We start from the raw sequence: 25,246 nt of genomic DNA on the forward strand, positions 1-25,246 counted from the left end.
GGTTTTTGTTCCAACAGAGCTCATCATTATCTTCACACCTAAACAAATGTGTACACAGGTATATTGGTTGGATCTTTCTCTTTCTCGGGCAAGTGTGGTTTTCAGTAGCATCAGGCTGGGGAGACACATTTCATTATTTGGAGAGTCCTGTAGGGACAGCTGTCACACAGCATTACTCCAGCTGCCCAAGGCCAGCACAGAACAATGCGATCTGAACGGTCCATCTAACACGAGTGACAATAGGGATGGGTTGAGAATCCTGCCACATTTTTTATGACTCCTAAGGAAAACCTTCTAAAAAGATGAGCTCAAGTAGGAGTTGGGTTATTGTGGTTGAAATGTGGTGTGATTCATTCATTCCTTCAGTGTGCATCAATCCTACTATGTGCCAGGCATATAAGGAGAAAGAAAAATGTCTTCAGAGGGTCTGCGGTTGTGTGGCTAGAGCAGCGTTATAAATTATTTTAAAATATCATGAAAATGCTAGAAAAGAATTACTTTGTTTCTTAATTCAGTCTTTTATTTGTTTGTTTGTTGGTTTGTTTATTTATTTTTCTTTTTAAGAAATGGTATCTCACTATGTTGCCCTGACTGCCTGGACTCCTGGGCTTAAGCCTTCCTCCTGCCTCAGCCTCCTGGGTAGCTGAGATGATTGGTGCATCGTCCTGCCTGGCCTCATCCATTTATATTCACTCATTCTTCACCAGAAACAATAACAAAGGGTTTAACCTGTCTTAAGTACTAGATGCCCCAAACCTGGTTCGCTGATCATCACGTGGAAAAATTGTTTACCAATGGAAATGGACCACAGGGCAAGATGGTGCTAGGGAACCTGAGAAAAGGGGACTCCAGCTTCTGAGATCAAGCTCACAACAATAGCCATGTACCTTGTGTTTATCCCTGCAGGGACTGCCTCATCTTTCTGGACAGAACTTTTCGCTCTCCAGAAGTGTGACGATGGCTGCCCTTCCTTCCCCCTCTGTGTCTCAGGGTCACTCAGAGGGTATCTCCGCCATCTGTAGGGCTGTCTGCTGCATGCTGGTCTTTCAGCTTTACTCCTGGGAGGAGAGAGCTGCAGCTGTGCCTCTATGGCAACTTGGCCTGATTCAGTCACTGACTGAAGGTAGGGAGAAGGTCAAGTTCCGGAGAAGTTGCACATCGCGGAGTTCTTTAGTCTTAAAGTTCAGTCCTGGTTCCTAGTGAGTTTCTAAATCCAGATACTTGATGATACCTATGGAACTATTGTGATTACCTCGAGTAGGTATTACCTCCAGTCCCCTGGCCAGATTCTGGTGGAGATAAACATTTGATAAGTATCAAGAAACAACCATCTTTGGTGTGAAAAGACTCTGCCTCATCACAAGCAGAACTGCACTAAGTGCTGAAACGGTCTGGTGGAAGCTCCGTGGGCTTCTGAACAAGCATCCTCAAATGTAATGATAGAGAAATGGGGACCAGATGTGGTGGAAACTCATGGTGGAACAGAACCTTATGTCCAATAAATGCAGAAAGATGTTTCACCACTCTGGCCATCAAGGAAATGCAAAATGTAAATCTGTATTTTGTTTGCTTATCCAATTGATAGAAAGTTAAAAAAAATGCCCCTGAGAATATGGAGAAAAGGATGTTCTCATCCATTGTTGCCGGAGAGAATATAAATTGGTGCACACTTTTTGTAGACTAATTTGTCAATTTGGGTAAGAACAATCTTAAAATGTTCATACACTTTGAGTCAGTAATTTTAGTTTTAGGGCTTTATCCTAAGGCAATAATCAAATTTATGTACAAGATTTATGTTCAAGAATATTCATCTCAGCCATTAGTGTAATAGAAAAAATATTAGAAACTACCTAAAAGTCCCACAACAGGAGGCTGGATAAATAATTAATGGTACAAATGAAGAATGGAAAACAGTTCATTCCTTAAAAATGATTTTTTTCAAAGAATATTTGATGATAGGAAGACATAGTGAATAAACAGGGCACAAAATGCTAGACGGAGTATTTCAATTTTGTTAAAATTTTTATAATACAAATACAGAAAAAAAGTTATTAAAAAGCGACAGGAATGTGATTATGGGAGCATTTTCCCCCTTATATTTTTATTATTTGGTGTTTACAACAGTGAATCTCTTCTCCTCTCTGAGTTACAGTTTACTCTTCCGTTAAAGGGGCCTCATGATGCCTACATACATGATGTTGGGCAGAACAATCCCAATATTTGTAAAGTAACTTGTGCAGAGAACAACACATTATAATATTCAATGAATGATTTATAATATCATTACTCACAGTTACCAGTGAAGCACAGCTCATCCAGATATTGGCTGATAAGAATTATTAAAGTTGTCCCACACCTGTCTTAGTCCATTTTGGTGTTGCTATAACAAAGTTCCTGAGTTAGGTCCTTTATAAAGGAAGGAGGTTTAATGTACCTCACTGTTTTGGAAAGTCTAAGGTTGGGCGGCTCCATCTGGTTGGCCTTTCGTGAGGGCCTTCTGGCTGTATTATATGATGACACAAGGCTCCATGTGGCAGGAGTGCAAGAGAGAGAGGTGGCAAGATGAGAGATGCAGAAAGAGAGTGGGGAGGGCCGCACTCATGCTTTTATAACAACTTGCTCTTGCAGGACCTACCCTCCTGTGAGACACCATCCACTTCAAGAGACAGCATTAATGTACTCATGACAGTGGAACCTCTATGACCTAACTACCTTGAAGTCAGCCCCACTTTTAAGTTCCACCATTTTGACACCACCACACTGGGAACTGAGTTTCTAGCACATGAAATTTTGGGGAACAAATTGCATTTTAAAACCATAATAAATCCCACCTGGCTTTATTTTAAGATAACAAAAGGAATGACTGAAAAAAGTTCTCTTTACTGAGGTTCTAATATTAATTTTATGTTCTTCCTCACAAGGATTGAGAAACAGCTTTCTGTTACTGTGACAGAATATCTGAGGAAAACAACTTAAGAGAGTAAATGTTTATGTTGGCCTATGGTTTCAAAGGTTTCAGTTCATGGTTGCATGGTTCCATTGTTTTTATGCCTCTGGGGAGGTAGAAACATTATAGTGGAAGGGTGTGGTTGAGGAAAGCTGCTTGTCTCCTGGCAGCCAGGAAACAGAAGGAAAGTGAAACAAGTTCCTAAGGGCCTCTTAGAACCCACTCCCTTCAACTAGGTCCCCCTTCCTAAAGTTCCCACCGCCTCCCAGTATTGCCACCAACTGGGAACCAAGCCTTTAACACATGAAACTTTGAGGGACAAAACTATAAAACCCACCTTTTTGTGTGTCTAGAGCAATCGTCTCCATTTTTGCCATTTTAGAATTTTTCTCATTCAAAATCCAGGTTCTGTATATCTCCAGTACCTTATCACTCTATTTCTTTTGTGTCAGGATGATGAAAGTGTTACAATTACTAATTGCAGAGACTTCTAGTCCCCACAGCTGCAGTGGCTCAAAGTTCTGTTTTAAGTAGAGTCACCTTCAATGATATTGAAACACTGTCTTTCTCTTAATCCTCGCTGCAAAATGCCTGTTGCTTTCCTCTCTAGGAGGAAGTTTTTCAGCTCTCTTCTTTCTCTCTTATGTCTCTCTGTGTCTGCTCTGGTGCCCAAGTTCTCTTGAGGCTGAGATTTATATTCTGAACACTTAGATGGGAAAAAATGAATTCCAGATGAGGTCAGAATTAAAAGGATACTCCTCATATAAAAACAAGAAACAAGCAAAATACATGTCCTTTGAGACACAATTAACTACCCTCTCGGGTTAACATAGCCTAGAGATGTGTTAGTTAACTAATTCTCACCTATTAACTATGAAGGCTAAGCTAATGGGATCATTTTAGAGCTCTGAATTTGTGCCCAGAACAGCTGGTAAGGCTGAGAGAACTGGCACTCTGCCTTGTACATGTATGAAGACATCTTCTTTCCAAAGTGACACATTCCCAGCCCATCTAGCTCATTTAGAGGGGAAAAAAATTATTTTCACCTGCCAAAGTGATTAGAAAAATGTGGAGGCTGCAGAGGAAGAAAACTATAGTGGGAGTCATTTTACTATTTATCCATATGTGAATATGAGCTCCTGATTTTACAAGGCATGCTGTCTTATAAAAATGTAGTGCCACTAATATAATGAAACAGCTAATGGGCAAGGTGGCTCATTCAGGGCCTCTGGCACTGACCATCCCAAGATGAGATAGCTCTGGTTCTACTAACTACCTCATTTACCCCTCATGGAAAGGAAACAAGAGGAGGCAGAGAGGGGTGTGAATATCATGGTTGGGGATGCCGATCCCCTCTTTACTCCTGCATCAGCCCAGATTCAGGTGGGAGTAGGAAGTTTGTGCACACAAGAATTTGTGGGCATGTGTGCAAGTTGCAGTTGGGGATGCTTCCTCACTTTCTACCTCCAGGATGTTCTGAAACTGAAGCTCCAAGCTGGTCCTCTGGGTTCCGTGTTGTGACCCTTTCACTGAAAAATGAGGTGCTCTTCTGACCCCACTCATTCTTTTCAGAGAGGGGATGATTTGTCAACTCCTGCCATACAGAGATGCTGTGTAGGCTCATGAAGAAAGGGTGGCTTTCTTTAGTTGAATGGGTTGTTTTCCAGAAAATAGTTCTTGCTGTACAGAATTCAAAACAAAGAGGTTACTATTTTTTTGAGGGGAGGGGGTCCTGAAGATCAGGCCTATGTCTTCACCGAGTGCTAAGGGCACGCTCTACCATTGAACTACACCCCAAGCCCAAGATGAACATTTTCTGCCAATGAATACAAACCAGTTTCCATTTTCCCAAACCCAAGTACATGAGACCCAATGAAAGTTAATGCCATTCTTTACTAAAAGAGTTTAGGTGGTTGGCCCTAAACTCTTTAATTAAGGAGTATTGTGCCCTGATTAAACTATTTTACTCTCCTTGAATCAACCAACATTATCTAAACATATTTTCCTTTTCTTTCTTTCTTTTTTTTCCCTTTGGTGATAAAGGGTATGCTGTTTTCTGAACTTTTTTCTTACTCTCTCACTTTCCAAACTCATTTTCTCTGACCTTTCCCCTTCCCTGCAAAATAACTCAGTCATTCCTCAAGTCCTCTCTTGTGTCTTTACAAGTTTAAGCCGTCTATTAAGCAATATATGATTCTTCCACTTATTGCTGATCCAGAGGTTGGAATAGCCCAAGCCCAGGGTACCCTCCCACAGGAGGTAGGAGAGATTATAGTTCCATGGGTTGGGAAATAGGGTGCCTGGATGTGGTGCCAGGAGAGAAACCCAATCCAGGTTGTAGTTAATTTTCTTTTATGGTATCAGAAATAAAAACTAGCTTGTCCCCATGAAAATTATTTTTCTCTAAGACAACTCTGACTTTCAGTTTAATACAAGTTTAATCCCTTTCATTTCCATCTCATGACTTGGGCCTTTATTAGACCACACATTCTTCTCCCTGCTTGCAATGCTTTGAAAAACCACCCATCTTTCTCTGGAAATGGAGAACTTCTTAGTTTTTCTCTGAAAACAAAATTTCCCTTGACTCTGGGGCAGAGGTGAGCAAGGTTCTGATGGCAAAAAGATGTAGAAAAATGAAGTTCCTTCTGCCATAAGTGTGGCAATGTCTGCAAGTTGCCGATGGAGAACTCTTAGCATCTTTGCCCTCCTCCTGCAAATTCTTCCTTTAGGTTTTGAGGGCAAGACTGGGGCAAGAGGCAGAGAAGAATACTAGTGGCAAGTGATTGACAATTTGGGCAAGAGGCAGAGAGGAAGACTAGTGGCAAGTGATTGACAATTTGTGCAAGAATTTTGAAAAGCATAGGAATAGTTACTTTGGTAAAAAGAAATGGATAGAATACAGAAGGGCCTTTAAAAAATTCTGTGATTTATAAATCTTCTTCAAAGATGTAAGTAAAAACACATGAGTTATTTTATAATTACTTTTTGGCTGCTAGACTCTGCAGCTAAAAAAAAAACTTGTTTATTTAACTTTTTATCATATCTCTGTGTAATTTTAATGAATAAATCAGGTGCCATAATTTATTTACCCAATTCTCTACTTTTGGACAGTTAATTTTCAATTATTTTGTTGTCGATAAATATTTCTATTGGGAGTGCTTTGGTCTATAAGTCTGATGATGTCGTTTTTTTCAGTTACGTAATTGATCATTGCTGCTTTAACAATCTAAAATCTCAGTGGTTTAGCATGTCTAGGGTTTATCTGTGGTTTGATTTACTGCCTGGTGTTGGGGGGGGCTGTTCTTTGCAGGCATCAGAGACCCAGGCTCCTTTCCCTGCTGTGACTCCACTCTTCTTAGGTCCTCTGTTAACCTTTCCCTGGGTTTTCAGATCTAGAGAGGTTTTTCAGATCTTGAGAGCCCACACCTGCTCCTGGCTACTCCCGCCTGTGGGCAGCACACATCCTTCTGCACACATGCCATTGGCAAGAACTAGTCACATGGCTCCACCCAGCTAAGAGGGGGCTGTGGACCAGAGTTGTCTAGCACATGCAAAGTGGGAAGGGACAATGCTTATCCATTCATAATTAGTCAAAGTGCAACCATTTTTCTCTCAGATGTTCAGAATATGAAGGGTTACATCCCTAAAACTACTGGTCAATCCCAGATAATTACCATTTTATATTTTCTTTTGCTTATTAAATTTAAATCCTTCTACAACCTCTTTCCAGCCTCTTCCCTTGTTAGCCCTTTTGTCTTCTCTGGTGGAATGCAGGCTGAATAGAGAGGAGATAGTCTGGGAGAAGAAGCTCTCACACATTGTGTTGCCAGCTTCACAACCCGTCCTGTATCTCTAATGTTGACTTGTTTTTCCAAGGACAGTGTGTAGCTAGAGTAGACTCCATGGGTCCTTTGAGGTTTATGATTCTAAGACTGCAGGATAATTCCCTGCCCTTGTGAAATGTTCCTAAATATCATGGCCTCAGATGGGGAGGGACTGTGTGGAGGGGGACCACAGTGTCATATGAAATGCATTGACATTTCAAACACACTGACTGCTCTAGCCCTCTGGTAATGGCTTTAGTAACTTCACCACTGATCCTGAGATTAAACATCAGGGTTGTTAAATGCTAATTGAGTTGAAAACCTTCCTCCAAATGCTTTAAAAGTTTCAGGCAATAAAGGGCTCCTGGTTGGGTACTGGGGCTAGCTTGGTAAGCTTCCTCTGTCCAGCCTCGCTACCATCCATCTCCCTCTTCTGGATAGGGTGCGATTGTAAACACAAACAGACTTTTTTCTTTTTAAGCAGAATGTCCATTCCTGTGGGCGTTGAATCGATTCTTTGGAGTGAGCTGTTTGTCTTCAAAAGTGGGGCCATTGTTTTGTCTTGAAGCTTGCAGATTCTAGCATGAGCCCTGAGGTCCATTCATGGAATTTTGCAGGTATATCATGCAGCAATACTGCAGTCTGAACTGAGTCTTTTTTTTTAGGATTAATTAATAACAAAGCTTTACTGGCTCAGTAGTTTTTCTTATGATCATATAAATATATAAATCTTGAAAAGGTAATACTGTTGAGTAGTAAAATCCGTAAAAATAACAGTTTTGCCACAGTGCACAGATTAAGTTCATTCATTTTGCTTCCCCATCCCCCACCAAGCAGCTAGATGAGAACTGGAAGACACAGGAAAACTGCACTTCTACGTGGAATAATGAATATACTGAGAATTTGTTTGCAGAAAATAAACTTCAAAACTCCATGCTCCACATCCTAAACGCCTATGAGTAGGCCCTTTAATTAACTTAATACTTGGGATAAGTGTCTCGCTTGGGGTCCTCCTGCGCAGGGGCCGCGGGACTCAGAGCTGGGGTCTGTCAGGGCAGCAGGGGAAGTGGTCTTCAGTGCAGAACAGGACCGACGGCTCCTAGGCGGCGCTCGGCGGCCTCGCGGGGGCAGGCTTGGTGAAGAAGGAGGGCACACTGATGGTGTGCAGGAGCTTCTGGAAGGCCCAGGGGAAGGCCTCCAGCTCGGCTTCAGCCCTGGTGACCTGCTCCATCCTAGCCACGCTGCTGCCGATCATCCGCACGAAGGCCTCCACCTCGGGCCGCGTCCCGGCCCCGGGCAGCAGGCAGGCGGCGTAGCCCGCGGCGGTGAGGCGCAGGAGTGGCAGGTCGCGGCCGGGAGCGCCGTCCTCCGGGCTCTCGTCCTCCCACGGCCCCGAGGCGCTGCTGTGGCTCTGGGACACGTTACCGCTGTCCCCGCTCCAGGCGGTGCCCTGCGGCTCGGCCTCCTCCTCCCGCGAGGGCCCTCCACCCTCGGGGGGAACCTCCAGGGCCCGCTGCCGGTGCCCGCGCGCCGCGCTCGTGGACCCGCTTGCCCGCATGCGCTGAATTGAGTCTTGAAGTTTTCCTGCAGGGAACTTCAAGGAATTTTCTCCAGGACTGATATAATTCTCTTCTTGAGGCCCAGAAGAAAGTTCCTCTACGAAGGTCTCATTTCCATGGTCCCCTATCTCATTCTCTATTTTCTTTATTCTTCCTTCCTCCATCTCCATTTTCAGGACCTGTGAATCAGACCTAAAGGTGAGACTTTCGGAGAACAATTGTACTTCATAATTGTTCTGGAAGTAGATAGGTCCTCATTAAACAGGTGAGAAGGCAGAGAGCGAGGCATTGGTGGAGTACAAAAATTTCTCTCCCAGTCCAACACCCTCATCACCCCATAGCACCACTGCCTCCTTTTCTCTGAAGAAGGCTTGTGCTATCTTTGAAAATAAAAACTAAGCATTGAGAGAATCTCAGTTGAGAGAGCAGGTGGAGGTAACACTGCTGCCATCCTTCATGAGCCCCTGCTGCATGGGTGCATGGCACCAGATCCATTCCTGTGACACCCTGAAATTCCACCAAACACCTGCATCTGCACTTCCTATAAGAAATGAACAGGATGCCCATCACTTATTGAAGACTGTTGTTGTGAAGGGGACCTAGCTATATAGTGATAATAGACAGCATTTGTCGAGCTCTTACTTTTAGCCAGATAGTGCATTTGTGTGTGTGTGTGTGTGTGTGTGTGTGTGTGTGTTTTCACTTACTTAACCCTTCCAGCAACACTGTGGGGGTTAGAACTTACTGATATGCCCATTTTACTGCAGTGGCAACTGACATTCAGAGTGGTTCACTAACAAAAGTTTATTCTTTTAAGTCCTACATGAATATACATCATATAATATATAATGTATAATATATAATATCATATAATATTTATGTATTATATTACATATGATACATTACACCTGACACATAGCATATGTATTGAATATTTTAAAAATGTTTATAAAATTCTTACAAGGTAGTTGTTGTTTTATGGTTAAGCAAGCAGAAGCTACAACAGCCTGAGAAATTTATAAAATGCCACTGAGTCACTACTCACAAGTTATTGAGCAGGATTTGACTCAGGGACCCTTTTCTTTTTGGGGGGAAAAGAAAGAAAGGTCTATGCTTTTTCTATTTCCATGATCTCAAACATATTATTTTGTTAAAGTGACCCAAGCAGGTCAATAAGCATATGATAAGACACATGATAAGATACAATTTGATATTGGAAGTTAACAAAGGCAGCATCCACAAAAAAGGGCTGGGGAGTTAGTAATAGACCTACTGGCTAATAACATTCTGAAAGCTGAATCATTGTTCAGAAGTCTCCCTGGTGAGGGATGGGCCTGGGTCCAAAAGGGAAGCACATCTGGAGCCCCAGGTGCCTTGCAGAAAAATAGAACAAAGAACTGACTCTTCCTCAAACCACTTAAGTTAGCAGGAAGTAGGACATTTCTTTCCTGAACACTGCATTGCCTTAAAATACCTTGTATGAGAAAACTACTTTATACCTATAGTTTAGACATATATGTTATGTTTTAAATTTTAGCTTGGAATAGTTTAAATTAGAAAAGATACTTGCAGAAAACCACAAATGCTACAAATTGAGATGTATATAAATCCAAGCCTTTTTTCTTTCTTCCTTCCTTTTTTTAACAACAACAAAAAAGAGAATCATAGAAAGTCTGTTCATATCATAAACTTGGCTTTAACAGAAAGGTTGATAAGGGAACCGTTTTGTTTAAATGAACAAGAAGCTTCAAGCAATAGTTAGAAGCTGGTAATCCCTAATTTGTGGGCTAATGTTGAAGCAAGTTAATAAAATGACCTTAGGGAAAGATCAAAGTAATGTTTTACAGAATTCTGGAGCTAGAGGCACCTTGGAGAGCATCTAGTCCAATGATCTCATTAAGAAAATGCAGAAACTAAGACTGGCAGAGGAGGGATGACTTCCCCAACAGTTGCAGAGATTCAGTTGTTAGCCACAAAATCCACTGAAATACTATTTTTTTTTTGTATAGTTGTGTGGATGAGAAGCAGAAAAGTTGAGAAAGATTGTTTTTCTAGTCTTGGCTATTTCTCCCTAATACTGTTTTGCATTCTAAATCTTGTTTTCTCCCTCTATTGAGCTTTTATAAACAATGAGTTCTCATTAAGAAATGAATACAGTCCAGAACTTTAAGCAATATTTTGTTTAATTTTAAACAATACATGCACCTAAAACAAAATCAAAAATTTGTAACAGGTATATTTAGAAAACCATCTAGCTCCCACTGCTGCCTCCTAGAGGGGCCACTCACTGGTAACAGATTGGGAGTGTTCTTCCAGAACATCTCATGCATGCAAAGCACCTAGACAGATATGTACTCCTCTTTTCCTTTCCATTTCTACACAGCTGTTAGTACAATCTTCACACTGTTCTTCATCTTGCTTTTATTATGTGGTAATGTACCTTGCGGACTGCTGACATAACAGGTCCTATCTAGTGACCTCTTTCCTTTTAAATGGCTATGTACTATTGCATTGTCTGGAAGTTCTGTAATTTATTTAACACATTTGGGTCATGTCCTCTTTTTTGCCATTTCAAACAATGTTGTGATGAATATCTTTGTACATACATCATTTCACACGCGTGGGAATATAACTGTAGTGTAAATTCCTGGAAACAAAATTACAGGGAATGCATCTTACATTGTGGTTGATATTGCCAACTTTCTATAACACAAGCCAGGAATTAATGCCTATTTCCCCACACTATGGCTGACACATAGTGTCTCAATAAGTTGCTTAGGGCCTTGCTTGTTGATGAGGCTGAACTTGGGATCCTCCTGCCTCAGCCTTTTAAGCTGCTGGGATTACAGGAGTGCATCCATATTCTACATTTTTCTTTCTTTTGCTCATTTTCCCACTAGTTACTGGTTTTTATATTATTGACTTATAAGAAAACTTTATATGGCAGAAAATTAGTTAGACAACCATCAAATATTAGCAGATGTATAGATTATTGCAAATATTGTCTCCATTTTGTTACTTGTCCTTGTTTTTTTAAAAATATTTATTTATTTATTGTAGTTTTAGGTGGACACAATATCTTCATTTTATTGTTATGTGGTGCTGAGGATCGAACCCAGTGCTTCACGCATGCTGGGCGAGCACTCTACCACTGAGCCACAACCACAGCCCCTTGTTTTTGTTTTTTAATCCTACTGACTATGCAGAATTTATTTATTTATTTTTTTAGAGTGCAATCAGATATTTGGATATTTCTCTTTATTTGCTTTTGGGTTGTTCTAGCATTTCTCTATTAAAGACTATAGTACAAAATATCCTTATGATATACTCCATGTACTTTTAATATTCCCTTTATTGGACTTAAATTTTTGATGCATCTAAAATTTATTTTATGTAAAATATGAACTAAAAAATATAGCTTTATTTTTTCAGACCGTTATTCAGCTCTTCCAAAACCATGTATGAAATAATCAAAGTTTTCCTCACTTATTTGAAAAACTACCTTTATTACATGAATTTGAATGTACTTCTGTCCTGTTCTTTGGAAGCCTTCATTATGTCTGTGAATTCAAAAAAACAGCACAGCATAATTTGAATTCTCTTACTTTGCAATGTATTTTAATAGCTGTTGAGACTCTACTTAAAAAAAAAATTCCTGGCCACTCTTGACTTGTTTGTTTTTTATTTTGAATCAAGGAATCAGTGTGTTTTTTTCCTCTCCCTCTAAAAATATTGTAGGTTGTATTATTTTATAGATTGCCTTAGGGAAAATTGATGTCTTTATGATGTTGCATATTTTTGTTCAAGAACATGGTATTTTATTCATTAATATTGTTTTTTAATCTTCCTCAATTGCATTTTATACTTTTCATCACATAATTTCATGTGTTTCTTTAATGTCTCTTCCTAAGTATATTAGTTTATTGTTACTATTATTTTATTATATAGTCCAACAACTTTTTATTTGTGTAAAATTATGTAGCTTGGTATGTTGATTATATGACAAACTGTCTTTATCAATTCTTATTTGTACTCCTTAAACTTTGTTATTTTACATTTTCAAATATATAGTAAAATCAAATGAAGATAATAACAATTGTACTTCTTTTCACTGAAAACACATACTTCTTTTTTCTTTCATTGAATTGTATAGCCAGCATCCCCAAAACAACATTAAATAAGAATGGTTATAGTAGACACAGTAGCTTTTTTCTGACTTTGTCAGGATTTCTTGTTGTATTTCTATATTACACTCAACACTAGTTTCTTTGGTGTTCACTATATGTGAATATACATAAATATAAACATACAAATTTTATTGATTATTAAGTTTATGTTATTTCTAGTTCTTTTAATTTTTTTTAAAAAAAATCAAGAATCAATGTTTGAAGGTTGTGAAGCAGAGGATACCAAAGTTTGGTTAGACAGGGAATAAGTTTCAGAGGTCTGTTGCACAACCTGGTGATTATGATTAATAACAATACACAACGTATTTGAAAAACCACTGAGAGAAGATGGTGTATGTTCTTACCACAAAGAGATAGATACGTATGTGAGGTAATGCATGTATTAATTAGCTGAAATTTAGAAATCCCACAATGCAGATATATTTCAAAATATCATGTATTTGCGGTTATTTTCTCTTTTAGTTTCTTAATTTAAATAATCCTGCTTCTCTTTTTTACTTCATTGAGTTAGCTATTTATTAATTTCAGTCTTTGCATTTGACAAAGAACCATTTAACTCATGTTAATCCTTCCATTTGTAGTTTTCTAGTTTATTAATTTTTGATTTTATTTTAATTACAGATTGTTTTGGGTTACTTCAGGTACATATTGGTTATATCTAATATATTTGCATAAATGTTATTTAATTTTTTTTCCTTTTGTTATGGGGATTGAACCCAGGGGTGCTTAACCACTAAGCTGTATCTCCATCTCTTTATTTCCTCTTTAATTTTTAATTTTTTATTTTGAGACAGAGTCTCATTAAGTTACTTACAGCATCGCTAAATTGCTGAGGCTGGCTTTGAACTTGTGATTCTCCTGCCTTAGCCTCCTAAACTGCTGGAATTACAGGCCTATGCCTCTGAACTCAGTTTTCATTCTTTTTAATTGTTAATCAAAGTACTTGGGTGAGCATAGAGGTGCAGGCCTGTAATCCCAGTGACTTGGAAAGCTGAGATGGGATGATTACAAGTTCACGTCCAGCCTCAGCAATTTAGCAAGGCCCTAAGCAGCTTAGTAAGACTCTGTCTCAAAAAAAGTAACAAATGAAAAGGGCTGCAGATGTAGCTCAGTAGTAAATCATCCCTGTGTTAAGTCCCTGGTACTGGACAAACAATTAAGTGATTCTTTTTATTAATTCATTCTTAGGGAATTTTCTTTGAAGCACTGCTTGAGTTGTCTGATGCCTCCATCTGTTGTACTGCTCACTTTTGCAGCAGCAGAGGCCCCAATAAAATCTCTAACAAATGCTTTCATTATCTACTCATTTATGTCTGTCTTGGATAGAGAGGGCTGAGCTACTTGCAAAATGAACTGGTAACAACAAGGGATGGTGGCCCACAGAACATCTCATTGTCAACCCCAGGCCCTCTATCGGAGATCCTGCCCCCAGCAGAATGCCCTTGAAGGCTCACATAACTCCAGTGGATGTTTCCAGTTGGTGCAGAAGAAGAAAACAGACACTTACCACTGTAGCTGATCCTCATATCCTCAAAGAGAGTGGGCAAGTAGGGACAATAGATATCCATTCCCATTTCAGATCTTTCCCATTGGAAGACACCATATGACAAATTGGCAGACACCCTTCACCCCATAGCAGACAGGGACCTCTAGGAATGGAGCACCTAAACCTAACAGTCTAGCTCCTGAAATCACAAGATTCCTCTACTGTCACATAGGAGATGGAACATTCTAATGCTGCCACCATATCCAAACTGGGATTTCAAGTCACTGATCAAGACTTAGACATGCAAAGGGAAGCAAGCAGTCCTCTAGCACACCAAGGGTACATTGAGTGATACTCAGGTCTCCTTTCTCCTTCTCTCAGAGGATCTCACCATGGATCCTGCATCCCCTGCTTTTCCACAGCTGTTCAGCAATGAATCTGCCATCTGTTCCAGCCCCTCACCCAACGCATCTGCAGGATTTATTTCTCTGAGAGTTACCCCTATGGACACTACACCCCCTTCACTGCCTCTCCTTTGGGGTCTTTCCCTGGCTCCATTGGAAGCATTCTCCCACCCTTGGCCCAGGATGTCAAGTCCCCACTGGATTCAGCATAGGGTTAGCAATGATATCTCACCGGGTCTGTAACATCTTGTGTGCCCTGGAGACACTGCTCAGTCCATATTTGAAGCTCTTGGCAGGAAGCAGCACAAAGATCCCCCATTTTACAACATTTTCCTCCTTTTGGACCCGGCAGCTCTGGCTCTATCCATGATCTCAAATTCTGCTCCAGGCCAGCCAGCCAGGCACAGGAAGTCACACTCAGCCTGGGGACTAATTACACACAAATTACACCTTGGGTACCCATGGCAATACCCAGCTTCCCTCTGCTGCCACGCCACCTGTATTCCCTCTGTTACCCCTACCACCTCTGGTGTTTCAGCCCACATACTTTACAGCCCAAGTTCTATTGTGTTCCAATGTTGTTTTTACCAGGAAAACACCATCAGAGCATCTTCCTGTTTTCTGAGATTTAATGTTGTATTTGGGAAAAAGTCATAGATGGTCACTGTGCTTTGAGCTGAAGTGAAGGAAGTCTCCAGTCTGCTCCTGGAGACTCTCAATCTGTGCTAATACATGTGCACAGATATGACCTTGTGACATCCACGTCAGAAGCAATGAAGGTATTGAAATTTCACCGTGCACATGGGACCCCTAGCAACAATCATGGATGCAAATAGGAGATCAGGATCTCTGTAGCTCCTGAAATGCATGCCACACTCTCTGTGTGTGATTCAGGATGACATTAGTGACCATCCTGACAGTATTTGTTATATTAGAAACTTACCAACTTCCTATGAAGTACATACACAGCCTTTTTCTTATTTGAGACAATATCTTGCTGATTACTAAATTCCCAAGCCTGACTTCAAACTCGCAAAATCCTCCTCCTTGTTTCCCCAGTAGCTGGGATTAAATGCATGTAACAACATGCCCAAAATTATTTTTTATTTTTTCAAAACTGAGGATTGAACATAGGGACATTTACCACGATTCTTTGTGCCTGGCCCTTTTTATTATTTATTTTGAGACACATTCTTGCTAAATTGCCTTCAGTTGGCCTCAGACTTATTCCCCTCCTCCCTCAGCCTCACAAATAGCTTGATAATAGCTATGCACCCCACCCTGCCTGGCTCATGTAACTTATAACTAACAAAACTTCTAAAGGCACAATTTTGGACTTGGCATGTATATTGGATCCTTGGCTGAGGGCCTTCTCTGGGAGGCATTTTCCAGGGTCTGCTTACTGCATGGCAATCTAGTCCCCACTGTGACCTGCATCACTGCTGCCACTGCTCAGTAACAATGCAGCAACCCCTGCCTTGCAGCCACCAACACCAACACCACCTGTGTGGTCTCCCCTAAGAAACCACTGCATGAGGATGTCACAGTCTTCAAGGGGAAAACCTATTCCTCAGTTCCTCACAGGTTTATGGGTGCCTCAAAGTCAGTGGACATTATTGCCAGGCAAATAATGACATCGATGCAGATAAATGAACTGCAGAAATTCATCTCTACTCTAACAGGATGACCCATAAAAGTATTTCACCTCGATGTGGAAGGGTCAAACTGAACCCACAGAGCATGTCACAGGAGTTCTAGCCTGGACAGGGTGAACCTCAGTGCCTGCTCCTCCTTACTATTGCCTCAGTGTCCCTGGACTGCAGAATTGCTGCCTCTTGAGAGGAACTGCATTTCACGTCCCTTCATGCCCACCTTCATAAGTAATCACTGAGGATCTCCAGTGGATATCATTTCTTCATTCAGTTATTACAATTTCATTCTTAGCCCCTTTGAGTGCTTTTTACCTTATTTATAATGGATCTAAAAAAACTGACTTGTTCCTCTGAGTGTCATATGAAAGAAGGAAAATGCCTTACTACACACAATCCAGCCAATGTGAGCTTGAACCAATTTCCAGAGGAAGTTAAGAAGTGTGGAGTTACCCTAAGAGTAAGCACTGAGGACACTCTTCTTGTGGAGAAAGGAGGCACCAATATGCTTGATTGCACTGTTGAGGATGTTGTACCATCCTCCAGCCAGATCATTGTTGACCCATTAAGTTTGAACAATTAACTTCCCTGAACCACATGGCTATTTCATTACTGCTTGTTGCATTTGAACCTTGGGAGAGCTCCAGTGCTGGGTGCTTTAGCATTAATTGATGGTGGAGTGAAGTAGGAAGATGCAGCACCATCCCTAAGACAAAGGCAGTGTGGGACTCTGAATAGCAAGCAACTCTCATATTTGGAGAAGCATGAACTAAAAATGCAGCCATGCTTCAAGGGCTCCAGTGAGCATAGGAATGACTGCTGCATTCAGTAAGTCATGGTGCTTTGGGAGTGTAACTTGGGATGGGACCTAACTGTTTTTAAATATTATCCAAAGTGTTGCTGTCCTGGATGTATCTGACGGAGTTTGCAAAGGAGTATTGAAAGCAGTTTCACCAGGCTAAAGATGGACAGAATTTCTCCCTGTATGTTTTGGTGATGATCAACCTACTTAGATATGGGGCAAATAATTCTTACTGTTTGGCAATTAAAAGTGTTATGCTTTGGGTATAAGTTTTCCCAAAGCTCATGGGAGACAATGCAGTAATGCTCACAGTGAAGTAATTAGATTATGAGAGCTGTGTCCTAACAGGGCACTAATCCGGATGGCTTAATTATTTGAGATGACTAAGGTACTATGTGGTAACTGCTAGCAGGTGATGTGACTCAGGAAGACAGAGGTCACTGGGGGCATGTCCTTATGAGTTTGTTTCTCTCTCTCTCTCTCTCTCTCTCTCTCTCTCCTTTCCTGCTGTCATGTACTAGAGAGCTTTCCTTTGATGTATCCTTCTGCCATGATCTTCTGCCTCTGCTCAGGCCCAGAGCAATGGCACCAACTGACCATGGACTGGATCTTCTGTAACTATGAAAATGGCTTTTTCTGCTCTAAATTGTTCTTGTCAGGTATTTGGGTCACAGTAACAAAAAAGTGACTGCCAAGAAAATTACTCTTCATTTTTTCCAGACAGAAAAAATAATACTCATTTTATTTTAAAAACTGTCCTGAAATTGTTTTCCATATGACATCCCATTTAAAAATTTAATGTAAACCAACCTGTGGGTTACTCAAGCTATACAGAATTGCACAATATGTTTACAAATTCTAGAAGATATACAAGTATTATTCATTAGGTAGTAATGGTTTGCTGTAATTTTTCCAGCACATATTCCATAGTAAAAGAAAGGAAATATATTGGTATTCTTCTATAAAAATTCCTAACAAATGGAAAATGGCAATTTTCCAGAGAGAAGATTTGTTCTTGAAATAGTTTTCTTAAACAATTGGGAATATAGAAAAGGCTGTAGATATAAAAGAATTATAACAATGTGTAAGTTAGCATTTTTCTTTTACATTATTGTAAGAACCATTAAGATAAAGGTTTATATTCATTATAAAGCCACTCTTAAATCTTATGCAAATGATATAACGTATGCAAAATATTTCTGCAATGAAAATTACCCTTTAAAAAATATGTATATATGGAAGAAAAATATCTTGTTTGCTATCTGTGTTCAAATTCCAACTGACCTCAGATCAGTCAGGCAAGATGAACTTTGAGAAACACCAATCACAGTGTATGTTAAAGTATCTATGCAGTTTTGGAAACTGAGAAATATTTTGACAAAAGATCCAGGAACTCACTCATTTTCTAAGATGTGTCCCAGGTGGCCTTCAATGATCTTCTCCATGAATACTTGTGAATCTGCTTATGGAACAGATATGCAGAAATTCTGGAATAACCAGAATCAATCAGAAGAAACACAAGACTTGAGGATATACACATGAAACCTTGTTTTAAAGGATCTCTCTCCATCTTCCTTAGCAGGCAAGGCCCTGGTCCCAGTCCCAGTTTCTGCAAGCAGTGCAGGAGTCAACCGAGAGGTAGACTGGCTGGAGGTGGCCCTGGGTGGATGGAGCTTGCCACGTTCCTGCTGCACTGACCCTTCTCCAGAGGAGCCTCATCTTCTTTTACTCTTCAGCAAGCCTCCTGGGGAAATACATCTCTTTCAGACTCAAAGGCACAGAAATCACATGTTGGAGCAATGTTCTGTTGGCATTCACCACTATCGGGGCTACTAGACAAAATCAGACATAAGAGGTGCAAGGACTTCTTCAGTGGTGTTCTCCCTGCCTTCTGGCAGCAGGGGCTCAGGCCAGGGCCAGAGCATACCTGAAATCCTGTTGCTCTGAGGATGCGACACCAGCAAGCAAGGCCAGATTGATGTCTATGTAGAGCCCGCCCATCTTGACTGGAATACCTGAGCTTGCTGTTCTGGGGTTGGTGCCCCTCCTGCACTAGCCATTACTGGGGCACCTGCACCTGAGGCTGTTGGATGCATTGGAGAAGAAATATTTTTGCTGCAATCCTTTTAGAAGAGGTGGAAGTTGGAGTCACAGAAATGCATTTATTGTTATTACCAGAGCAAGTCTTTGACTTATTTACTTATTTACTTTGTTTCCTGGTTTAAACTTCTTTTTTTCATATCAAGTGGTCAAAGCACCCCATTAGTTTCAAGTAGAGTCCAAAAGCATTGCATAGAGTTTCACCCTGAAGTTTTCTGCACCATAAGGTGGTTGTGGTGTGCCAGTTGGCACAGACAGTCTAAGCCTTCATGGTGAAGGCCCATGCTTCTGGCTGATGAGGGGTCAGCTGAGGCCATTCATTTAGTTGTAAAGACTTTTAGTATGGGATTAGCTACCACAAACTTTGCATGGTAAATGGCCAGTGTCCTCCAGATGTCCACAGAAGCTACAATTCACACACTAGGGTCTCTCTGCCAGGTTCTCCAGCAGGTCTGCACTGGGTTACTCAGGTACTGGAGTAGGGCTCCAGGAGCTAGGCAGGTATCAGTGGTGCACTCATGTAGAGTGAGTATGGACTCAGTATTGGTGGTGGTAATAGAGGTATGTCTGGTTCAGGAGCTATGCCATAGACACTGAGCTGTACTTGTGCTCCTGGCTGCTCATGGGTGCCAGGGTGCACCTGCCACTGCCTCTTGTGCTGCCAGAGCCCCTGCTTCCCACCACAGTTTAGCCTCCAGGATTGTGCCATTGGCCATGGAAGGGCTTGGCCAGTAGGGGAAGAACCAAGGTGTGCACCTCAGCCTAGCTAGGGAAGTCAGGCTCTTTGGCCCAACCACTGGCTACATTGATTCTTCTGCCTTATGGGGGACTGTGGGATGAGACTTGGGGCCAATCAGGGTCCCCATTGAAGATAGGCCAGAAAGACAGCAGTGGGTGCTAAGTACATAGACCAGTTACTGGCCATCTCTGCAGCTGCAGCTACTGTGGCTGCAAATGTAGGAAGAAGCCAGGTGCACCATTGAAAGTGGCATGTCCCTAACTGGAGAGGGCAACAAGGATCAGGAAAATGTCCTCAGGCTGTTAGGGTAAAAACTGGCTCAGCTTGGCATCCCAACTAGACTGTCACAGCTTGCTGGTGGTCTTGTTCTGGTTGAGCTCAGTGAAGAGCAATAGGTTTTCTCAGCTGGACAAGGCACTCCCAGGGAAAAAGATGCTAGCACCAAAGGTCCATGGGGAGCCCAGAAGAAATGCAAGGCTTATGGGTTGAGAAGCAAGGAATAGGCCAGGAATCCTGTTACTGCTTTTGTGAGGAGCTATGGTGTCCTGGTCCACTCTGGAAACAAGAGGAACAGGAGGAGGAAGGGATACAGAAAGACAATGTGGAGAGATCTCACCATGGAAAAACCCTGAAGTCAACTGCGCCTGCAGCCTTGGCTCTACAATAATTTTGCAATCAGCCACCATAAGCCATGGCCATCCATGCTCTGGAGCTGCTCCAGAATAATTTCTATCTCCTTGGGCATGCACTGAGCAGGGAGAAGGACAGCAGTGAGGGTTGCTTTTGGGCATTGAGAGAGACCCAGGGCTCCTGAAGGAGTATGCAAATTCCCTAAATGATGCTTACCATCTCTACAAATTGATTTTGCTTGAAATTCTACAATATTTACTTACATTTTAAAATCTATTTTCATGATTAAATCCTAACCATATATAAGAAATTTAGAAAGCTCCTGTGCCAGCACAGTAGTTTTATTTTGGAGTATAATGCAAAAGCAAAGAACAGGTAGTAACATTCCAGATCTTGTGTAATGTATTTCTTCATTCAGGATGTACAGTACAGCCTGTGTTGCTCTCTGCCTGCTTACTTTTTGCTCACATTTCCCACATTCATACCAGCATGTCCTCAGCTTTGCTCATCCATTGGTTTTCTAGTTTTGCTGAATTTTATGGAGTTTTTGTACAACTCTCATGGTGACTTTGTCTCTCTATAAGTATTATTCTGTGCTATTATGAGAAAACTCTACTTGGAGCTTTTCTCTTTTTTTGCAGTAATGTATTCATTTAATTATATAAGCCTAATTTCCCTAGGTAAAATTTGCATTTTAAATGCTATTGGAAATGGAAATTCTCTTCTAAATTTCTTTGTATATTTGTCATTGCCGATATATAAACTTATTCATAGCAACTATGCAGAAATTAATTATTAATACCCTGGGTTTTCTTGAGAAATCTTATTGGAATTTGAAGTATAGGATCCTGATTTCTGAGAGTAGTGATAAAGCAATTTCTTCCCCTATCTCTGCTATAGTTCTTGTCTAAATGCTCTACAGAGAATTTCCACATTCAATGATGAGTGGCAGTGAGAAATATTAATATCATGATCTTGCTGCTGATTATGTCCAAAGATATGAGGATTCAATGCCACTAACATGTGCATTTACAAATTATTAATGTGGGTAACATTATGGCTATTTCAATAATTTTTTTTCTTTTTTTAATGAAACTAATTTACTTTTACCTTTTTACTTTCTCTACAGCATTTAACAGTTTTTACAAGTTGTTATAATACATACTCACACTTCTTTCTCATTTTATCTTTTTCTGTGTTACAATAAAATCTTTCTGAGTATTTCTGAGAATCATAGAATACTCTGCCACTTTTGATCAGTTGGGCTTTTGATCTGCCCATGATATAGCAACACCGTGTGCTGCTTCAAATAATTCCTGCCTTAAATACAAGTGCCATGGAGAAACTCCATGCAAATTTCAATTCCATTCTCTTTGTGAGTGTGACACTGTAGCTGACTTACCAGCTCAAACACTAGGTTAAGGGAAGCCTCCTCACTTTTGTCCTGGAAGAGCTCAGTACTCAATTTATCACTGATGTCCAAATGTCCAAATCTGTTGTCTTGAAAAATCCCTGGAATATAATCAATCCATTACAATGTATATGCAGTCGGGGCTAGTAGGAATATCACTTGAAACTGAATGTGAATATTTTCTCAGATAAGTAGCTACTGATCCATAATGGGGGAGGGGGCAAGGGAGGAATGGATGAACTTTGGATAGGGCAAAGGGGAGGGATGGAAAGGGAGGGCCATGGGGGTAGGAAAGATGGTGGAATGAGATGGACATCATTACCCTAGATACATATGGGAAGACACGAATGATGTGACTCTACTTTGTGTACAACCAGAGAAATAAAAAGTTGTGCTCCATTTGTGTACTATGAATCAAAATGAATTCTGCTGTCATGTATGACTAATTAGAACAAATAAATAAATTTTTTAAAAAGTTCAGTCTGGAAGTGCCCTGCGGTCGAATGGACCACTGTCTCACCCGTGGTTTCTGGTGGAAAGCTGTGATTTGGATTGGAACCGTTTTTTCTGGAACATCAGTGGAAAGACGGGCTTCTGGTAGTTGGTCCCCCACAGGAATCAGGACAGATACATCATTTTCTTCTGTTGGACATGATGGATTAATTTCCAGAGGTTTCATTTCCATAGGTTCATGGAAACTAAACTGCTCTCATCACCACTCTCGTCTCTAGATCTAAAATCCCCATGAACTGATCCAGATTCTAGCAAAGTGTTTAACATTGGTCTCAAGACCTCTTTGAGTTCCCAATCTCTTCTGATCCTGCTTTTTCTTAGAACAGTCTTCAATGGAGTGATCTTCTCAGAGTCTCATTTGGCATCAAAGGTCATCAGAACAAGAGGCAGGCTGCACTGCACTGTCTGGCTCAGGTTCGGTGGTTTCCATTCCCATAATGTGGATCAGCTCCAATTCCTCCTCAGGGTCTAAAAACCCTACCAGAAAAGGAAGAAAGATGATCATTTACAAAATGACAATTGAATCCCATTCATTCATTAAAATATTTTGTGTTGGTTTGTGACTAAGTCACTGAAATCACTCCTCCTGTGCTGTATTTATTCTCTACCAGTCCATTTTAACTTTTAAGAAACGAAGGCTCCAAAACAGCACAAGCTATTCAAAATCAAAGCACAGGTAAAGGCAGGTGAGAAAGAATGACTTTGAACAGGACTTGGCAATTATTTGTGGACTTAACACTTTGTAATTCTGCTGGGTTATGAATTTTTATCATAAGGCCAAGGTGGGGTAGGATAGGAGACAGACATAACTGTGTCTAGATGAAGATAGCAAAGAAACTCATCTCAGTTTGTGGTTCTCTTTACAGTTGTTAATGTATCATCGGCTTCATGAGTTGAGAAAAACTTGGAATCTTTGTGAGGGGGAAAAGTTCATCAAATGAAAGATAAACTTCAAAATTAAGTTGTGAATTTGGGGTATGAGTATATACAAAGAAAACAAGAGACTCTCAATTCAAGTGTTACATGGGATAAAGTCAGAAGCCTGTTAAACATTTCTATATTCATAAAGTTCCAATATACTCCAAGAATGTGAAAGGCCTAAGTATGGCAATTGCCAGAAAAACATTACCACTACCGAGAAAGAATACCAGGTTTTCAGCTTCAGCAGTAACCACACTGCATACTGTGTTAAAAACCAAACAGGACCCCATTATAGGTAAAGGCCTCATTTTTGTCTCCAGAAAAGTTACATATGTGCACTTTAAAAAGCCAGTAAAGGCATATTATAGAAAGGCAGCAAAAAATACACACAAAATTTCAGATACTAAATGAACTCCCCAAAGAAAGTAAAATGTTCTTGCAAGAATCAGAATCCTTGAACAAAAGTGAAATTTGAGAGTATTGGCTGAGATCATGCCAAGCAAGAAAGATAATGAGCAATTGATTCTCTTCTCTTTTCCACCAAACTGAAAGGACATGTGATGCAAAAGCCTAGGCCTTAATCAAATATGCATGGAGGGTGTCCAGTACAGTGCCCAGCACAATGCACACAGTGGGTGTTCCATACATATTTCTTAGCTGAATTAATGAAGAAAAAGGCATGCATTAAAGGCTAAGTTTTTGGTTGCTTGTAGGTCAAAAACAAAAACTGAGTTTTGAGAAAAACATTAAAGTCCTAATTGGAGAGATTCATAATTGATCTATAGAAAGTGAATAATCAAACTTAGAAACACAAATCACAGAGCATGGCTCATGACAAAGTGTTTGCCCAGGTACAAAAGGAAGCAGTGGAAAAAGGAGCTTTCAGAGTGAGTGGTCATCCTCAGGGAAAGCTAGGAGGCAGCCAAGCAAGGCCTGTGGTTCATCCTCTGGTGCTCCTGCCTGGAGGCACAACTGGCACAGCCCGCGGTGTTCCCTCCGCACCACCTGAAGCCCATGCATGCTCACTGACCACTCACCTGGCCCCCACCCCGCGCCGGCGGACAGGTGGGTGCGGGTTCCCTCAGGCGATCAACCGCCGCCCCTCCCCAGCTCCAGGGCGCCCCAGGCGGCACCCAGTCCCCATCAGCGGGCACCACAGGGATAGAGGTAAGAGAGACACGGGTTGCTGCGCGCCATCCACGCTGCGGGTCCCAGAGGCTCCTCCCGGAGGACACCTGCCCCCCGGCCGCCCTGGCGCGCGGGGCAGGCAGCGTCCTAGCGGGAAAGAGGCGCCCGAAGTTCTGGTTCAGCTGCCGCGGGCCGCGGGTCTCAGGCCGCGGAAATGGCCGCCTCGGCCGGTCCGGCTTTGCACACCTGCCGGCGACGGGCGGAGCGTGAGGCCGGGCCAGTGGATGCCGCGCCCGGGCAGCGCAGGTAGCGACCAGAGCGGGACCTGAGCGGCACCGCCATCCCGCAGCCTCCAGCCGTCCAGGCTTCCGATAGCGGAAGCGGGCGCTGGGAGGGAGCGCGGCGGACAGTGCGCCCCCTGCTGGCTGATCGGCCACTCGGCCGCCAAGCCGCCAAGGAAAGCCCAGGACTCTGCAGCTATTTCAAATCAAAGGCTGAATGTTCTCTCTGATAAGTGGATGCTGATCCATAATTGGAGAAGGGGGGATGGAGGAACTTTGATGGGGCAAAGGGAGGGAGGAGTGGGAAGGGGGAAATGGAGGCTGGAAAGATGGTGGGATGAGATGGACATCATTACCCTAGGTCCATGTATGAATGCACAAATGGTGCATCGTGTACAACCAGAAAAATGAAAAGTTGTGCTGCAATTGTGTACGGTAAATCACAATGCATTCTGCTGTCATATACACCTAATTAAAATTAATTACTTAATTTAAAAATAAATCAGCAAACTACAAAAAAAAAAAAGAATTTTAAAGCTCTCTAGAAGCACATGGAGATACAAGGAAGCCAAATGATCATAAAATATTGAGAAAGAACAGTGGGGACTTGACAGGACTCCACAATGGGCAGGAGGAGTGGCGAGATGGAGATGCTGCCTTTGAAT

The 25,246-nt window shown here is 41.4% G+C and overlaps 1 protein-coding gene across 1 annotated transcript; it reads right to left on the reverse strand.

The window, feature by feature from the left end:
- Positions 1-7,580: 7,580 nt before the first annotated feature.
- On the reverse strand, positions 7,581-24,693 carry LOC144370462 (uncharacterized). The gene is made up of 4 exons (XM_078031247.1): positions 24,210-24,693; positions 18,257-22,728; positions 14,640-14,836; positions 7,581-8,509 (listed from the first exon to the last, which is right to left on the reverse strand). Exons 2-4 carry the CDS (start codon positions 18,258-18,260, stop codon positions 7,871-7,873), a joined length of 840 nt encoding a protein of 279 aa, XP_077887373.1. The 5' UTR covers positions 18,261-22,728; positions 24,210-24,693; the 3' UTR covers positions 7,581-7,870.
- Between the last annotated feature and the right edge of the window lie 553 nt (positions 24,694-25,246).

The sequence above is a fragment of the Ictidomys tridecemlineatus genome, chromosome 14 (genome assembly GCF_052094955.1).
Source record: "Ictidomys tridecemlineatus isolate mIctTri1 chromosome 14, mIctTri1.hap1, whole genome shotgun sequence".
Lineage (NCBI taxonomy): Eukaryota > Metazoa > Chordata > Mammalia > Rodentia > Sciuridae > Ictidomys > Ictidomys tridecemlineatus.